This window comes from Mauremys reevesii, linkage group 1 (genome assembly GCF_016161935.1).
Source record: "Mauremys reevesii isolate NIE-2019 linkage group 1, ASM1616193v1, whole genome shotgun sequence".
In the NCBI taxonomy this organism is placed as follows: Eukaryota; Metazoa; Chordata; order Testudines; family Geoemydidae; genus Mauremys; species Mauremys reevesii.
Genome location: NC_052623.1, coordinates 140538149 through 140556008, shown reverse-complemented (window position 1 = coordinate 140556008; position 17860 = coordinate 140538149). Strand labels below are relative to the sequence as shown.

At 42.8% G+C, this 17860-nt stretch overlaps 1 protein-coding gene across 10 annotated transcripts in view; it reads left to right on the top strand.

Annotated features, from left to right (window-relative positions):
- The first annotated feature begins 46 nt into the window (after positions 1-46).
- Positions 47-17860, top strand: part of CTPS2 (CTP synthase 2) — a 153152-nt gene continuing 135338 nt past the window's right edge. For 3 of the 10 annotated variants that reach the window (XM_039490094.1, XM_039490167.1, XM_039490175.1), the window contains exons 1-2: positions 7550-7606; positions 12355-12560. In XM_039490094.1, coding sequence (XP_039346028.1) covers positions 7569-7606; positions 12355-12560 — 244 coding nt within the window. In that variant the 5' untranslated portion in view covers positions 7550-7568. Of the gene's footprint in view, positions 123-1670; positions 1882-2210; positions 2332-3245; positions 3367-3575; positions 3749-7549; positions 7607-12354; positions 12561-17860 lie in introns of those variants that run through there. The other 7 variants (XM_039490102.1, XM_039490129.1, XM_039490118.1 and 4 more) reach the window with 7 other exon arrangements.

The following is a 17860-nucleotide window of genomic DNA, read 5'->3' as shown; positions in this document are numbered from 1 at the left end:
CCCGGAAATCGGGGTCTACCCTCCTCGTTCCGGGTTACGTCACTTCCGCAGGCCACGGGGCAGAGACGCTCTGTATTTCCTTCTCTCTGTTCCTCCCATGGGGAGGGGGAAGGAAGAGGCAGGTGAGGGGCGGAGCGGTTGGCTGGGAGAACGGGAGGGAGGAAGGGGGGGGGGTAGCGATGGGGAACAAAGGAAAGGGGGCAGTCAGTGGGGTACTACAAGGGGGGGGATTTGGGTGCAGGAGCTTCCTGCTCTCCCGCAAGTTCTCCCACGTGGGGATTTTTCATTGAAGTCAATGGCAAGTGCATGTGCAAAAAGATTGCAAGCTCGCTGTTCCTGGAAGGCAAGGAGGGAGAGGGGTGATCTACTATGTTCTCCCACCACTGCCGACGACACGGTTTGGGGTTTTGTTTAGTTTTTACATACACATGCTATTTTGTAAATAAATACATTTCCGCTGCAGCACTTTTGTCACCTCAACCCCTCTGATCTTATACATGCAAACTTAGGCCCTGATCATGCATGCATGTACTTAATTTTTAGTACCGATGAATAGTCACATTAAGTCATATGACACTTCCCATGTGTGTAAAATTCAGCATGCGGATAATCGGGACCATACGTTGTAATCTGCTTTGGACAGGGTGCTGTCATTTGTGTTTGTCCATAAAGTACTATGGCTCTGTAAAAATAACAATGTTAAACCTGACAATGCTCTTTTAAGATTATGTCTTCAAGTTTTGGTGGCTTTCTCCGTATGGACATATTATAATGGAAGACCAACAAATTCCAAAGTGTATGTATCAAGGAATGCAGCTACACAACTGGGGATCACGTGGGTGCTAAAAGCTTCAGTGGTGCAATAAGATTGCTGGTGATGGCCATAAACTGAATATACAGCCTAAGCACATAGCCAGACATGATCCAGGTGGCCTGAATCTGCAAGAAGGCTGGATCCCTTTAGGATTTGCCATGATGATGGTGTCTCCACATAGTGGTCAAGTGGAGTTAGGAAAGGTGAAATAGGATGAGACCCTTCTGAGAACTGAGAGGTAAGCATAAAGGGAAGAGACACTGACAGAATCAGATCAGTACATGATCGAGGAGAATGTTTAAAGTGAATCAAAAGGATCTATGTTATATATAAAATTACATTAATAAAAATAAAACTAACTTCTGAACAATCTGGAGAGAGATTTATCATGCTCTGTCTTTTAAAGCTCAATTCTGTATTGTGTTTGGAGCAGCCATTTAAATCAGTATGAGTTCTGTGTTCACAGTGGCTGCAAAATCAGCCTTGAAAGAAGACGACCTTTAGAAAAAGTTTGCTTTTCCTTTCAATAGTGAAATAAAGCATCTTCTTATCTGATCTCCATGTTGCTGTTATAAGTCTCCATAATTTTGAAATTACTTATAAATCTTGAGTCAGTAACTTGCATCAGAATAAGTGAAGGCAGCATTTGACCAAACATTTTATTTCCTATTTTCCAGTCCCTCAAATCAGGAACAGTTGCACCAGGTCTCTAATAACTCTTCTTCCTAATCACTTTGCACTCTTATATTTAAATTCCTTTTCGAGTGAGATTCCAATCAGTTAAGTCAATAGGACTCTGCACAGCTGCAAGGGTTCAACTATGTGAATTTAACTGCGTGATCAGGACCTAAATCCCAATGCAGGGAGATGGACTGTGTGCTAACATCATTTACATCCATTGTCTGCATCACTCACATTCTTCAGCAGAAATTCCCAAGGGATTGGAAAATCAAGAAAAAATCAGATCTATTAGTAATGTAAATATGGTGGAGCCTTGAAAGCAGTAGCAGTAGTATGGTGAGAACAGTGGGCTGTTCCGAGCTAAACACAGGGGAGATTTTTTCAAGGTCAGTATTAAAATATATATATATATATAGCTAGTAGCCTGGTCACAAAATGTTCATGCCAAAAAGTGCTCCATTCCTGTACAGGGAGATGAGATAAATGCATGTGCATGCCAAAAAGTGTCCCATGCTGGGGCAGGCAGATCAAGTCAAAATGCATAAGCAAAAGCGCCGGCGGGGCAAAGCAGGTAAGTTTGTGTGGAGGGCGCCGGTTTGCAAGCGGCATTATTCACCCATGGACCTCAGGCCTCTCTAGCTGCCTGGCCAAGGTCCCTTCTCCTCCCCTCGAGAGCCCCCCTCCCACCTACGGGCCGGCGCTCGGCGCTGGCTGCAGCGCGGGCTCCCTCTGGCGGCCGCCCGGAGACTCCCTCTCTGCCTCCCGCTTGCGGCACCTGGGCCCGGGGAGGAGGAACCTGCAGCCGCCTCTGCCGCTGAGACGCAGCCCGCGCCCAGGTAACGCCGCCTGCCTGGCCTCTGCGGCCTCCCGCGCTGCGCCCTCCCGGCCGGGGTGAGGGGGCCCGGCCGCGGCAAAGGCTCCCCGGGCCGGGCAGGTTCCCCCGGGGCGGCGCTGCTTTCAGGCGCCCCGGTGACAGAGCAGCAGCTCCTCTCCCCCCGCTGCCAGGGCCGCGGCGGCCCCTCACCCCGCTCGGGCTCCCCCACTGGGCGGGCTGAAGCCCCGGGCTGCACTGGGGTTACGGGGCAGGGGGGTTAGCGCCTGCCCCCGCCCCCTTCACCCAGGCAGCACAACCGTGTTGCTTGCACGTGTGGATAGTCACTACGCACCTCTCCTATAAAAACATGGGAGCCACACCAGCTTTGGCTGAGACAGGGTGACAGCACACAGGGGCAAACACTTCACCAGTTCCTAGCCCCCCCTGCATGTTAGGACACCAGGAGAATGACCCATTGCTGAAGCAGTTTGACTGGTAGTGTGGCTGGAGGAGGAAGCTGATTCACCCTCCTGATTAAAAGCATGATAATGTTCTGCTTTCTGTGATAGGGCTGAAAAGGATTTGACTCCATCTACATGAGCAAGTGAACTCTTTTCAGCACTAATTGAAGCCAGGCAAGGTGTTGCTGTCAGTTATTGTCAGCAACATGTATTTTCGGAGAGTAGATGGGGCCTATGGGGCCTTTATTCCTCCTTGCACTTTTCCTAATATTTTTTCATATTTAGACATCTTTAAGTTGCACACTAGAGCCTCTTTCTGTCCAATGATTGGGTATATTCCAGTAATTGTAGAAATTATTTCTTTTAATGGACTTCATCCTCATAGATTAGTTTTAGCAAATTTATCAACAAAAATTGGAGGCTTGTAGCTTTCTTGTGCAGGGATCATTAATACCTCCTGATGTTCAGGTCACAGATCAAATCTAGGGCCAAATAACTTTTTAGTCACGGACATGACTTATATAGTATTTGAGCCATTTTGCTGAGGGCTATTTGCAGTTCTCAACTCAATAACAATACCAACAGAAATGTGAAAGGTAAATAAAAAATTCACCAGTTATACTAATTCATTTTCAATACAATGCTGAAAGTTTGAGGTACAATCCTGCAAACACTTAACTGTGAAAATAACTTGTGTTAGTAGAAGCAATTAATCGTGTGAGTAAAGTTATGCATGAGTCTGCTCATTAAAAGCATATGGCAACGGAATACCCTCAGTGGTTTTTGTTTTGTTTCCCTTTCCTAGCTAACTTTGTCAAATTCTTTCTCTGCTCATCTACAAGACATGCAATCTTCGGAAAAAATACTTTCGTTTCTACAACTGAAACCATGACTTACTAAATGCTTCTAATTTGGCTCTTGAAAGTGAAAGTAAAAGACACTGCTGTCCACAGAGCACTGCTTAGCCATGTCACCTATGTGAGTCAAAGGAGAAAATGAGACTGCTTGAACAGCTCCCTATAGAAGTTTGGCTGCCACTTTCAACAGCATTTGTGGCCTGTCAGGCCCCTTTGAATTCTTGCATTCTATTGCAAAATAATGGGTTGTTTCTATGAGCTCTTGGGCAACCTGAAGTCCCACTAAAGTTAATTTGAGTCTTTTTAATTGACTTCAGTAGGAGAAGGTTTAGTCCTAAGACCCCGACCCTATAAATACTCAGGGAAGTGAGTAGTCCTGTTAAATTAAACAGGGCTACTCATTTGTGTGTTGTTATTGATGTGCATAACTGTCTGCTTAACATTTCCAATTTAGTATTTTTTTCCTCAGAAAGAGCGATGAAAATTGCTTGGCTGGATACAAAATGCTGTTGGCAGCAGCAGTTGTAGGAGGAGTCCAAAATACAAGTGGATGGGTCCAAAAATCTTTAAAATAAATAAATAAAATAACCCCCCTCAAAGTAGCATGGAAAAGTCAGTTATTAATAACATGGATTATTTTCCCTTTCCTGTATAAAACAAAATTGATAAGTTCTGCAAGTCTTTGAAGTGTAGAACCTATGAAGTTCTAAATTATGTTTCTGGATACTATTAGGGTTTGAAAAATCCACATACTTACCAATAGCAAGGAGGACATATTCACTAGCTGAACCCTAACCATTCATTTAAAAAAGTTCCTAGTCTGTATGGTTGCAAAGAAAATCTTCCACATGAGAACCAGTGTAGTAGTGCTGTTTTCTTGAGAACTCTAGCCTCATAGCTTTCCTAAGGATCAACAGATTGAAAATGATAAGACTCAGGTCCATTTTGTTGCTGCTGTCAGAAGGTGGGAAGAAGTGGAGATGGAAAAAGAATTTGTTTAATTTCACTGTGCAGATGATTTGAAAAGCTATGATGAGCAGAAACAGACAGTAGAGATATTCATGGAGGGAACAACCAGGAGACTGTGGAAGGAGTAGAGCAGGAGTTGGCAACCTTCAGCACACGGCCCATCAGGGTAATCCACTGGCAGGCCACGAGACATTTTGATCGTCTGCAGGCATGGCCCCCCTGCAGCAGCCAGCCACTTCCTGCAGCTCCCATTGGCTGGGAACAGCGAACCACAGCCACTGGGAGCTGCAGGGTGCCATGCCTGCGGATGGTCAATGTAAACAAAATGTCTCGCAGCCTGCCAACGGATTACCCTGATGGGCTGCATGCTAAAGGTTGCCAACCCCTGGAGTAGAGTATTAGAGACTCTCCCCTTTTCTCCTAGCAGCCAGAGGAGGGATGGCTGTGTGGAAGAGTCACTTGCACATTTCAGTACTACTCATCAGAGGATATAGTAGAACCTCAGAGTTACAAACACCAGACTTACAAACAGACCAGTCAATCACATGCCTCATTTGGAGCTGGAAGTATGCAATCAGGCAGCAGCAGAGACAAAAAATAAATAAATAAAAAATGTAAACTACTAAAAAAATGAGAGAGAAAGGTTAAATACAAGATTTGACAAGATAAAGAAACTGTTTCTGTTCTTGTTTCACATACATTAAGATGGTTAAAGCAGAATATTTCTTCTGCATAGTAAAGTTTCAAAGCTGTATTAAGTCAATGTTCATTTGTAAACTTTTGAAAGAACAACCATAATGTTTTGTTCAGTGTTACAAACATTTCAGAGTTACGAACAACCTCCGTTCCTGAGATGTTCGTAACTCTGAGGTTCTATTATATTATGAATAATGGAGTCCTCACATTTGCTGGCAGGAATCCTAGCACCCTTCCTCTTCTCAGCTATAAGTGGCTGTACTGGCCAGGATGTTTTCCCTGCAGCTCACTGGTTGAGGGAGAATTTTGTGTCAGTCTCTGGCAGTAGATGTCAATTAATTTTTTCAAGCCCTTGTTTTAATATTGCTACAATAATGACATTTTATCTGATGGAGTGGCTTTTCTGGGCTTGTGCATAAGCTTTGTGATCAGGTATATATTCCACCGTGTGAACTATATTTAAAGTATTCAAAATGTTATAAAATATTATCTATATGTATACATTCACATAGGTTTAAATATGTAACATTCTTTTAAAATATGTTGAGCAATTTAAAATTGCCATCTATGAGGCAGTTTTTGTGGTCTACATAACAGCTGGGTATTATTATTATTGATATTTATTTATTTACATTGTTGCACTTTGTTGGTTGGCCATCTCTGAAACATTAGGAGGGACATTGCTTAGCAAGAAACCTGCTCCCCTTGTGGTGATCAGCATCAGTGGAATGATGTATGTTTTGGCTAAGGGGCGAACCCAGGCAGAAGTAGAAGGACAAATAGAAGGTGACCTGAAAAGAGAATATCTATCTATCTAAAATTAATGTGTAAAGTAAAATTGATTTCACTTTTATTTTTCAAATGAGTGAAAATTTTGAAATTTAAGCCCCAGTCTTGCAAGTTACTCTATTTAGATAGACCCTGAAGCTGTGCAGAACACCATTGATATCAACGCGGCTGTGCATGGAAGTAGAGGTCAGCTTTTGTGCACCGCATTGCCGACTTAGAGGCTTTGTTTTTAGCACTGTTTTCAAGTTTTACCCTGTTTCTTGTATATACAGTACTGCAGTTGTGTAACCAGCAAGTGAGATTGCCTCTAAGACACTAAAAAGGGGATTTTAAAAATGCAAATTGTTAAGAACCAGAGAATGACGATCACAGCATGACGTCCCTTCTATGGTTCATACTAGTGTTATACACCTTTGGCAAGTATTTTCACCAGAGTGCCAATAAATAGTTCTGCCTATCAGCAGAACTGTTTCTGCTACAAGCATTAGATTTGGTTTCTTGTTTGTCTTTTCAGGCCAGTTCTTTTGTGGAATTATCTCAGAAAAACAGAATTGATACAAGAACCATGTAGAGCAATAAGAGTACAAGTTTGCTTTAATACTTTCTGAGTTTGCTTGTGTTGTGAATTATGTATTTTCATATACTCCACTCTTCTAAATTGTTCATTTCTGTATTTGTCTTTTGTCATTCTGGGCTTCTGTAGTTAACATTTTTTCTTATGACAAATGTGAATGTAAAGGAACTATTTGTTTTCTTTTCCACTAGTGTTTGCTCTGTACCAAATCATTACCAGGCCTGTGTTGATCCCATGGGAACTTCTTTTTTTGCCCTACATATGAGTCTAGGTTGAGAGCGGTAAAGTGACAACCTGCTCTTCTTTCCATTCCTCAGCCAGAGGAGGATGCTGGGAGAGAGCTTTGAATTGATCAGACATCCACAACTAACAGATCTATGGAACATCCAACAGGATGAGCTCCCACCACTCTGGTTCTTTCCAGCAGTGAAGCTGCGGATTAGGGTGGGAGTTCCGTACAGTATCTTCTCAGGGTAGTTCTACTACAGGATGGTAAACTTTGCTGGTAGACTCCTCACCTCATTTTTTGTATTGGCCCCTGGCTAGTAGTTATCTGGTAATATGTTAAGACATGGTCTAATTACTAGATTTCTTTTAAAGCACTATTTGTTGTTAGGCTCTCTCTGATAGAGTATTTATTGGGCAGAACTGTAAAGCTTTATCTTGTATACGCACACATGCGCACACACGCACGCACACACTCCCTTCTTGTAGAGACTTTATTTAAGTTTTAAGAGCATTAATAATTACATGCAAAACTTTGAATTGTGTTAACAAGTGCTGTACACATCTGTCTTTCCTGGGAACCATCTGAAAATACATCTCACTGTTTTTTAAACAGCTTGTGTGTTGGATTTGGATAAATACTAGTGCCTATTGTTGTCTGTTTTGCAGGCTTATTTGTGACATTGTAATGTTGGGAAGGTCTGCACTGCTTACAGCTGGAAGAAGGTAGCGTTCTGAAGATATTATAGCTTCGTGTATATTTTTGATCGCTATCACATATTCCAATGTCTTTGGATTTATTTGATATTTAATTTGGAAATATTACAAATACTGTAGTTTTCATGTTTTCACTGTAATATGTCCTTGAACTCTGTATTATTTTATATCTTAGAAGATAGGAGGTTTCTGAACACGACACATCTACCTGCTGTGTAGCATGTGTTCTGAATGATAGTCTGGTACTTGTTAACTCATCTCTGACATCTTAATAAAAGGATGAATCCATTTCATTTGCCTCTTGTCCAGTACATTAGCCCTGTTGCACTTCCTATGTCAGTTCTCCAGTGAGATCTTTGATTCTTAGACAGGAGAAGTAAAGAAAATATGCTGAAAATAATGTTTATTTTTTAATCTTAAAACAAAAGATCCTTCAAAATTGTAAAATATTAATTATAAAATCATATAAATTAAAGATGAAGTTGGAGAACTCTTGAGAGAAAGTAGGGAGGTCATGGAAACAGTGCAGAGCCACAGAGCCTTTATGAGTTGATCCCTCTGGCAGATGCAAACATACACACGTTTTTGAGTTTGAACCGTCAGCCCCGTCTGTAGGGGCATGTGCCCCTGCTAGATGGAAGAAGGTTGAAGAGATTCTGAGTTCAGACTCACAATGTTTCTTTGTCCTTCTAGGGGAATAACCAACATAGCAGAGAGTGAGGCCCATAATTTTTAAGCTGACTGTCCTTTAAGACACGATTTTGAATTGACTGGGATTTTTCCTTAGGAACACAAAGTCTGTATATTGAATCTATAGTCTCACTGTCATTCAAAGCAAAGGGCTCTGTTAGTCAATGTTTTTTGTACTTGTGCTTGTGCTTTTCTTCAGTTTAATGCAATTTCTCTGTGGTCCAAAGTGTGTGGTGTCTGCACAGTATTAACAAATAAGAAGATTACTGTAGGCATACTGATTTCTAGGCAGAGGTTTGACCAAGCTGTGTACTTGAGAGAAAATTTAAAATATAAATTATTTTATTAGGCACCTGTCACTCATGGAATTCTAGGATTCTTATATAAAACAAAATAGCATTGCATTAAAAACAAAAATAATACTTACTAAGTGTCATTTGATACAATAGATGTACAGTGTAATACGTGAATTTAAGTATCAGTCATGTGCCTAAGATTTTTGCTGGTCACATCTAAATTCAAATACAGAAAAAAAAAATGAAAATAATTTCATTTCAGTTTCACATAAATGTCAGTACTGCTTATTGTTATGAAAACAAAACCAAAAAAAATCTTAGCACTTATATAGCACTTTAGTACCTTCATGAAGTTAAACACCACCTTCACAATATTGATATGAATAACTGTAATGGTCTAAGTTAAGTCAAAGAAATAAAAGCTAGGCCGTGCAAGCTGGCTTAATTGTGCTATATAAGCATGTCTTTGCTTTTGTTTCACAGAATCATAGAATCTTAGGACTGGAAAAGACCTTGAGAGGTCATCTATCCAGTCCCTGCACTCATGGCAGGGCTAAGTATTATCTCTAGACCATCCTTGACAGGTGTTTGTCCAACCAATGATGGAGATTCTACAGCCTTCTTACACAATTTATTCCAGTGCTTAACTACACCGACAAGAAGTTTTTCCTAATGTCCAACCTAAACTGCCCTTTCTGCATTTAAGCCTATTGCTTCTTGTCCTAGCCTCAGAGATTAAGAAGAACAATTTTTCTCCCTCCTCCTTATAACAACCTTTTATGTACTTGAAAACTGTTATCAGGTTCCCTCTCAGTCTCCTCGTCTCTAGACTAAACAAATGCAGTTTTTTCAATCTTCCCTCATAGGTCATGTTTTCTAGATCTTTAATCATTTTTGTTGCTCTTTTCTGGACTTTCTCCAATTTGCCCATATCTTTCCAGAAATGTGGCACCAACTTTCCCCAGCGCCGGTGGGTGCTTGTGGGCCCCCCCCCCAGCCCTACCCTGACTCCACCCTTTCCCCACCTCTGCCCTGCCCCCATTCCAGCTCCTTCCCCAAAGTCCCCGCCCCAACTCTGCCCCCTCGCTGCTTCTATTGGACCCCTTCTCCAAATCCCCACCCCAGCCCTGCCTCTTCCCCAAGTGTGCCGCGTTCCCCCGCTTCCCCCTCCCTCCCAGTGCTTGCTGCGTGAAACAGCTGTTTTGTGGTGCAAGCGCTGGGAGCTAGTGGGAAAAAGCAGGAATGCGGTGCGCTCAGGAGAGGAGGCGGAGGTGGAGGTGAAATGGGGCAGTGGGGGTGGGGAGCTGCCGGTGGGTGCAGAGCACCCACCAGTGCTCCAGCCCCAGAGCACCCACGGAGTTGGCACCTATGCCCAGAACTGCACACAATACTCCAGTTGAGACCTAATCAGAGTGGAGTACAGAGGAAGAATTACTTCTTGTGTCTTGCCTTACAACACTCCTGTTAATACATCCCAGAATGATGTTTGCTTTTTTTGCAACAGTATTATACTGTTGACTCATATTTAGCTTGTTTGTTTATGTCTAAACCTTACAGTCATACAGCATGCAGTATACAGTAGTTTTAGCCCTATCAGTCCCAGGATAAGAGAGGGACAAGGTGGGTGAGGTAATATCTTTTATTGGACCAACTTCTGTTGGTGACAGAGACAAGCTTTTGAACCCCACAGAGGTCTTCTTTTTGGAATTTGTTAGTTGATGGTGTTAGGGAGTTCTCTGAAACTGTATCTAACGAAGCTACTAATCAAAAAGCCTAATTCCTACTTAACTTACCTCTTGAAAAGTAGGCTATGTCTACACTTAAAATGCTACAGCAGCACATTCATTACAGTTGCCGGAGGGTTCTCCCATCACTGTAGTTAATTCACCTCCCCTAGAGGCAATAGCTAGGTCAGTGGAAGAATTCTTCCTTCGACCTAGTGCTATCTACACTGGGGGTTAGGTCATCTTAACTACATCTCTCAGAGGTGTGGATTTTTCACACCCCTGAGTGATGTAGCTGGGTTAATCTAATTTTTAGTGTAGACCCGGCTTTAGATATGTATTGTTTCTGAAGCTCAGTTATTGTGTATGCATGATGATACACTGGTATGATGATGATACTACAGTAAACTGTAGAAAACTCTTAAATGTGGTAGTCTACCTCTCCTACTAATCAAGATATCATCATCATGATAAGCATTTACATAGCATATTAATTTTCAAAGTATGGTATAAATATAAATTAATTCTTTCAATGTCTTTTGAGAGTGAAATGTTTGTGTTATCCCCAGTTTTACTAATGGGGAAACTGAGACATAGACAGGTGCATAGACTGCAGAAAAAAACTCTGTCATTAAGTTTCAGAGCTTGGGTTAATTAACTTGAGCTCATGGGGCTAAACATAGAAATGTAGATGTTCCCACTCAGGCTGGAGCCTGGGCTCTGAGATCCACCCTGCTTGCTGGGTTTCAAAGCCTGGGATCCAGCCTGAGCAGGAACATTCACACTGCTATTTATAGCCCCATAGCAAAAGCTCTGTGAGCTCAAGTCAGTTGATCCGGACTATGAGACCTGCTGCCATGGGGTTACTTTTTGCATCGTAGACATGCCCTGTATAACTTGTTGAAGGCCATTAGTGTCAGAGTCAGTCAGGTTTAGAGCTCAAGTTCCTGGCTTTGAACCCAATGCACAACCCACTAGACTATGCTATGTCTCGAGGTTGAGGCAGAATGCCAATCTAGACAAATGGGGGTCAGGACACTCAGAGTATGTCTAAACTTCAGGGAAAGTCTGGTCTCAGGCTTGAGCCCAACTCCCCCATCTATCTACACACAAATCTATCTGACTTGGGCCAGTAAGCCCTCAGGACCCATGCCCAAAGACCCAGCAACAGGGTTGGGTCCAAGCCCAAAGTCCAACTGAGACTCAAGTCCACAATACATCATTTTGCAGTGTGGACGCAGCTCTGGCCCCAGGTGCCCCAGAGTCGTGTTCTGAGAGTCTGCCATCACTATCCAGCAGTCCCATGGGCCAGTGTTTCTGTCCTTTGGCTAGTCTTGGGATAGAATCAACTTCCAGGAAACTGAAGCAACCCCTGGTGCAAGTGCAGTTGCCCAGAATTACATTACTATTATATTTATGATGTTCTTTTAAATCTGAGACTTTGCTTTTCCATCACCACGCTGTCTTTTTTCTTTGCAGCAGATTGCAAGTCTTCAAATTATTGTTTTCTGTTTTCAGTATCTATTAATGGAGTAAATATGTAAGAAAAAGGTTCTGGACTGGTGATCAGTAGTGCCATGCATTGTTCTGTGGAAGATCTGGTTCCATTTTCCTTTTCCAGTCTGTTGCTTCTTGGGCGTAGTGGGGACAGCAAGCCCTCTGGAAGAATAGTGGCTACATGATAAGCTCTGGGGGCAGAGGGGGGAAATGAAAAACAGCTGGAAAACAGAGTGAGGGGTTCCTTTGGTTTGGACAGTCCTGCAAAAGTTCAGTCTCTTCCTCTAAAGATAGAACTGTCAGACAAAGGTAAAATGTATTGTGGTTAATGTCGTCAGAATGAAAAATCCTTGAACTGAAGTTAGCAGAACATGTATGAACTTGTTAAAAACTTTAAATTTAAAATGATTTAAAGTCCAAAATTGTGACTATATTTAATTTTGATATTTTGGTTTCTGAAGCTCATTTTGGCTTTCCTTTTCTGCATGCTGATTTAGTGTGATTTCTAAGGATAAATGTGTTTACCAAATGTGCTTTTTGTCACTCTTAGATTTCCAACTCGAAACCTATGTGCTGCTACTCATTTTCCAATGAAGTACATCCTGGTAACCGGTGGTGTCATCTCAGGCATTGGCAAAGGAATCATTGCAAGCAGCATTGGCACCATATTGAAATCATGTGGTCTACGAGTCACTGCAATCAAAATTGATCCTTATATTAATATAGATGCTGGAACTTTCTCACCGTATGAGCACGGTAGGAAGAGTGATGCTGTTTCTTTTGCATGCATAAGTTCAATTAAGTTTTATTTTCATAAACAGAATTTAAATGTATAATTTTTTTGAAAAATTATAGATAGATCTTTAGTATCAGGTCATCCCGTCCATCTATGTGACAGTGCAGGATTGCTCCCTACTGCATACTTTCAAGTGCATTGTCTAGTTTAATTTATGATAACTCAAGTGAAGGGGCTTCTACCACTTCAGCTGGCAAGGTAATCCACAATCTATTAGACTGCACTGTTAGGACTTTTTCCCTGATGTTCACTTTGCCTGATCTTTGTCTCAACTTGATAGGTAAAGCATTTGATATAGTGCCCTCCAAAAATGTTACTTGAAAAATTAATTCATATTCACTTGCTTATGAATACTACCATCCAGATTGAAAACTAGATAACAAAAGGAAATGACACATAATATGGGGATATAGAAGTGGTGGACTGCTGGAGATATTGGTGTTAAATGTGGTTTTATTTAATGCCATCAGTAGTGAACAATACATGGTAAGGTTAAGCAACAATTAGTTTAATTCAGGTTATACCTAATTTGAAAGTTCTGTGAACACTTGTGAAGACAGAGAAATAACACAAAGGGGTCTAGAGAGCCTGGAAATAACAATATGTGATTCAGCTTGGAAATATAAACTCTGATGCAATGAGAACAACAAATCTGAACATAGATATTTAGGGGGTGGGAACCACTTGGAAAGCAGTGATGCCATAAGCTCAGTTAGATATGATCTTACAATGCAGTTTAGTGACAAAAAGTGGCCCATGAAATTTTGGGCTGCTCTGCCAGAAGCATCACGTCATAGAGGTAATAAGGACTCTCTAACACAGGATAGATGAAATAATACCTAGAATGTGAAATCAAAATCAGTGGGATTGCACAGATGTAACAGGTCAGAATTTGACCCACTGTGCCCAGGCACCTCCTCTGTCTCACTGGGCTTAGCACTTCCCCCTCTGGCAGTGGTAGGGCCTGAAGTAAATCAGCCCCACTCTGGATATAGTTTGTCTTCCTGCTCTGTGTTTATTTATCAATACATCTGTACCCTGATACAACGCAGTCCTCAGGAGCCAAAAATCCCTACTGTGTTATAGGTAAAACCCCGTTATATCAGGGTAGTGGCGGCAGGGCTCCAGCGGTGATTTAAAGAGCTCTGGGCTCTGTCCGCTGCGGGTAACCTGGGCCCGTTAAATCGCCGGCTGAGCCCCACTGCTGCAGCCCCAGGGGTAGCAGTGGCAGGGCTCCAGTGGTGATTTAAAGGACCCAGGGCTCCCTCCAGCAACCGTAGCCCCGGGCCCTTTAAAGCGCCGCCAGAGTCCCGCTGCTTCCGCGCTATACGCCAACCCGTGTTATATCGGGTCGTGTTATATCGGGGTAGAGGTGTATTTTCAAGGTAGGCCTTGGAGCAGGCCCAAGGAGTGCTCCTCCACCAAACAAAAGAGTCAAAATCACAAACAAAAACTAAAGGGAGATACCTTTTCCTGCTGCTTCCCTCTCTGGGGACATAAGGGGTGTTTTCCTTTTATTGGCCCTGGGATGTCAGTCCTTCCCCTAAACAGGCACTCAGATTTGGTTGTTTCCCCTGTAGGGAGGAGAACAGCCTCTCAACCTGGAGAAGCCTCTCTCCCTGTTGCCCCTAGCCTTGCAGCAGCTTGTCTCTCCTCCCCCTCTCTCACTAGAGGAGGAGTTTGTAAAGGTCTCAGGCCTGAGGTAATCCCTTCTCAGATTATAAGAAAAAGGGCCTTTGTTGTACTTACATGCATACATACATACATGCCTTCCACCACTCTCTTGCAGCTGTCCAGCCTGACTTTGTCACACCACTCATTTTGTTCTCAGTACCAAATATCAACAAATTGGAGGGTATTCAAAGAGCAACATCAATAACTAAGGGGTCATAAGGCTTACAAGAAGAGATTAAAATAATTAAATATATATAATTTGACTTTGTCAACAGACCCAACTTTGTTGTTAATTTAAATGCCAGTCCTGTGTAGAGAAGGACTGTCAGAAAGAGATTTGGGTTTGAATGAGGTCAGTTGGATTGAAAACAAGGCAAAAAAGTTCAAACAAGGGCAAATGTGTATATTATTGGCTAGTGGCTTAGTAAAGACAGCATGATAGGATCTACCAACATGTCTTGGTCAAGCTCTTAGACAAAACTCCTATATCCTTCTGATAGCCTAAAACACCTAGGAGAGAGAGTTGAACCTGACACCTCAAACATGAATTAAATATTACAAATTAGAATAGATTGTCTAGGACAAATACATGTAGGTGCCAAAAGCATGTGGCCATGCTGCTAACCAGCCAGCTTTGGAAAGCATCTCACAACCCACTAGCATTAGTTGAGTGTACATTTTAGTCTCTCTCAGAAAACTGGAGTTTTGTAAATGTTTAGGAGTTGAGGTTTTAAAGCTTGTTTGATTACATACAATTCTCCATACTTCTTGTATGGAGTTGATCATGAAGTCTGAAAAAAAATTGCTGATGAGTTATCCAAATCTTACATGGTCAAGGTCCAGATTTATAAAGGAAAACACTACTTGCATCCTCTGCCACATCATTGATTTGCTCATCATAAAATAAGTTGTGCACAGCATTCAGAAATGTACCTCCTGCCAATAGTAGTATTTAAAATTACATTTCTTAGGCAAATTCTGACTGTGGGTCTTTAGTCTACCTTGCAGTTTTTGGAGGCAGAGACAAACTTGTTGGCTTTGGATGCAGGCTTAGCTTCTCCCAGTGAAGCTAAGCTACTCCAGTTCTTTTTGTCTCCAGAGCTTCAAGGGCTGAAAATGAACCAAAACAATTTCAATTGTATATCTAAAACATGACATGTTAATATGATCTACAAAATTTCATTGCAAAGGTTTTCCCCTTTTGCAGGCCAGTCCCCGTTGCTATGGCAGAATAAATGCCAAAAGAGCCCAGAGGTAAAAAGTGCCTCAATTGTTTCTCTTTGCGCCTAAAGTGAAATATATTGAGGGGCTGTATAGAGGTGTATTTTTGCATCAGAAAAGATGGGCTCTATACTCAGGAGACAGATCTGAGGCCAGAAAAGGCACTTGCTCCCAAAGTGAAGCAGGAGCAGTGCACCAAACAAACCGAATGTAGCCTACCCAAGGGACCTCAGACTTCCAAAATGGCCACAATGGGTATGTCAGAGGAGAATGATAGAACCATGGTCAACTGCACAAGCAATGCTAGGTATGTCTACACTGCAGCTGGGAGTATGCCTCCCAGCCTGGCTAGACAGACAAACACTAGCTCTGCTTGAGTTAGCACTCTAAAACTAGCAGCCTGGATGTTGTGACACTGGCAGCGACATGGGCTAAGCATCTGAGTATGATCCTGCACAATCCCCCTGGGTCCATACTTCATAGAATATCAGGGTTGGAAAGGACCTCAGGAGGTCATCTAGTCCAACCCCCTGCTCAAAGCAGGACCAAGCCCCAACTAAATTATCCCAGCCAGGTCTTCGTCAAGGCTGACCTTAAAACCCTCTAAGGAAGGAGATTCCACCACCTCCCTAGGTAACCCATTCCAGTGCTTTACCATCCTCCTAGTGAAAAAGTTTTTCCTAATATCCAACCTAAACCTCCCCCACTGCAACTTGAGACCCTTACTCCTTGTTTTGTGATCTGCTACCATTGAGAACAGTATAGATCCATCCTCTTTGGAACCCCCTTCAGGTAGTTGAAAGCAGCTATCAAATCCCCCCTCATTCTTCTCTTCTGCAGACTAAACAATCCCAGTTCCCTCAGCCTCTCCTCATAAGTCATGTGCTCCAGCCCCCTAATCATTGTTGTTGCCCTCCATTGGATTCTTTCCAATTTTTCCACATCCTTCTTGTAGTGTGGGGCCCAAAACTGGACCCAGTACTCCAGATGAGGCCTCACCAATGTCAAATAGAGGGGAATGATCACATCCCTCAATCTGCTTGCAGTGCTCCTACTTATGCAGCCCAAAATGCCATTAGCCTTCTTGACTCATATCCAGCTTCTTGTTGGATATGTTGACTCATGTCCAGCTTCTTGTCCATTGTAACCCCTAAGTCCTTTTCTGCAGAACTGCTGCCTCGTCATTTGGTCCCTAGTCTGTAGCAGTGCATGGGATTCTTCTGTCCTAAGTGCAGGACTCTGCACTTGTCCTTGTTGAACCTCATCAGATTTCTTTTGGCCCAACCCTCTAATTTGTCTAGGTCCCTCTGTATCCTATCCCTACTCTCCAATGTATCTACCTCTCCTCCCAGTTTAGTGTCATCTGCAAACTTGTTGAGGGTGCAGTCCACGCCATCCTCCAGATCATTAATGAAGATATTGAACAAAACCGGCCCCAGGGCCGATCCTTGGGGCACTCCGCTTGATACCGGCTGCCAACTAGACATGGAGCCATTGATCACTACCCATTGAGCCCGACAATCTAGCCAGCTTTCTATCCACCTTATAGACCATTCATCCAGCCCATACTTCTTTAACTTGCCAGCAAGAATACTGTGGGAGACCGTATCAAAAGCTTTGCTAAAGTAAAGGAATAACACGTCCACTGCTTACCCCTCATCCACAGAGCCAGTTATCTCATCATAGAAGGCAGTTAGGTTAGTCAGGCATGACTTGCCCTTGGTGAATCCATGCTGACTGTTCCTGATCACTTTCCTCTCCTCAAAGTGCTTCAGAGGACCTGCTCCATGATTTTTCCAGAGACTGAGGTGAGGTTGACTGGCCTGTAGTTCCCCGGATCCTCCTCCTTCCCTTTTTTAAAGATGGGCACTACATTAGCCTTTTTCCAGTCATCCGGGACCTCCCCTGATTGCCATGAGTTTTCAAAGATAATGGCCAGTGGCTCTGCAATCACTTCCGTTAACTCCTTTAGCATCCTCGGATGCAGCGCATCTGGCCCCATGGACTTGTGCTGGTCCAGGTTTTCTAAATAGTCCTGAGCCACTTCTTTCTCCACAGAGGACTGGTCACCTCCTCCCCATGCTGTGCTGCCCAGTGCAGCAGTCTGGGAGCTGACCTTGTTCGTGAAGACAGAGGCAAAAAAAGCATTGAGTACATTAGCTTTTTCCACATCCTCTGTCACTAGGTTGCCTCCCTCATTCAATAAGGGGCCCACATTTTCCTTGACCACCTTCTTGTTGCTAACATACCTGAAGAAACCCTTCTTGTTACTCTTAACATCTCTTCTAGCTGCAGCTCCATGTGTGATTTGGCCTTCCTGATTTCACTACTGCATGCCTGAGCAATATTTTTATACTCCTCCGTT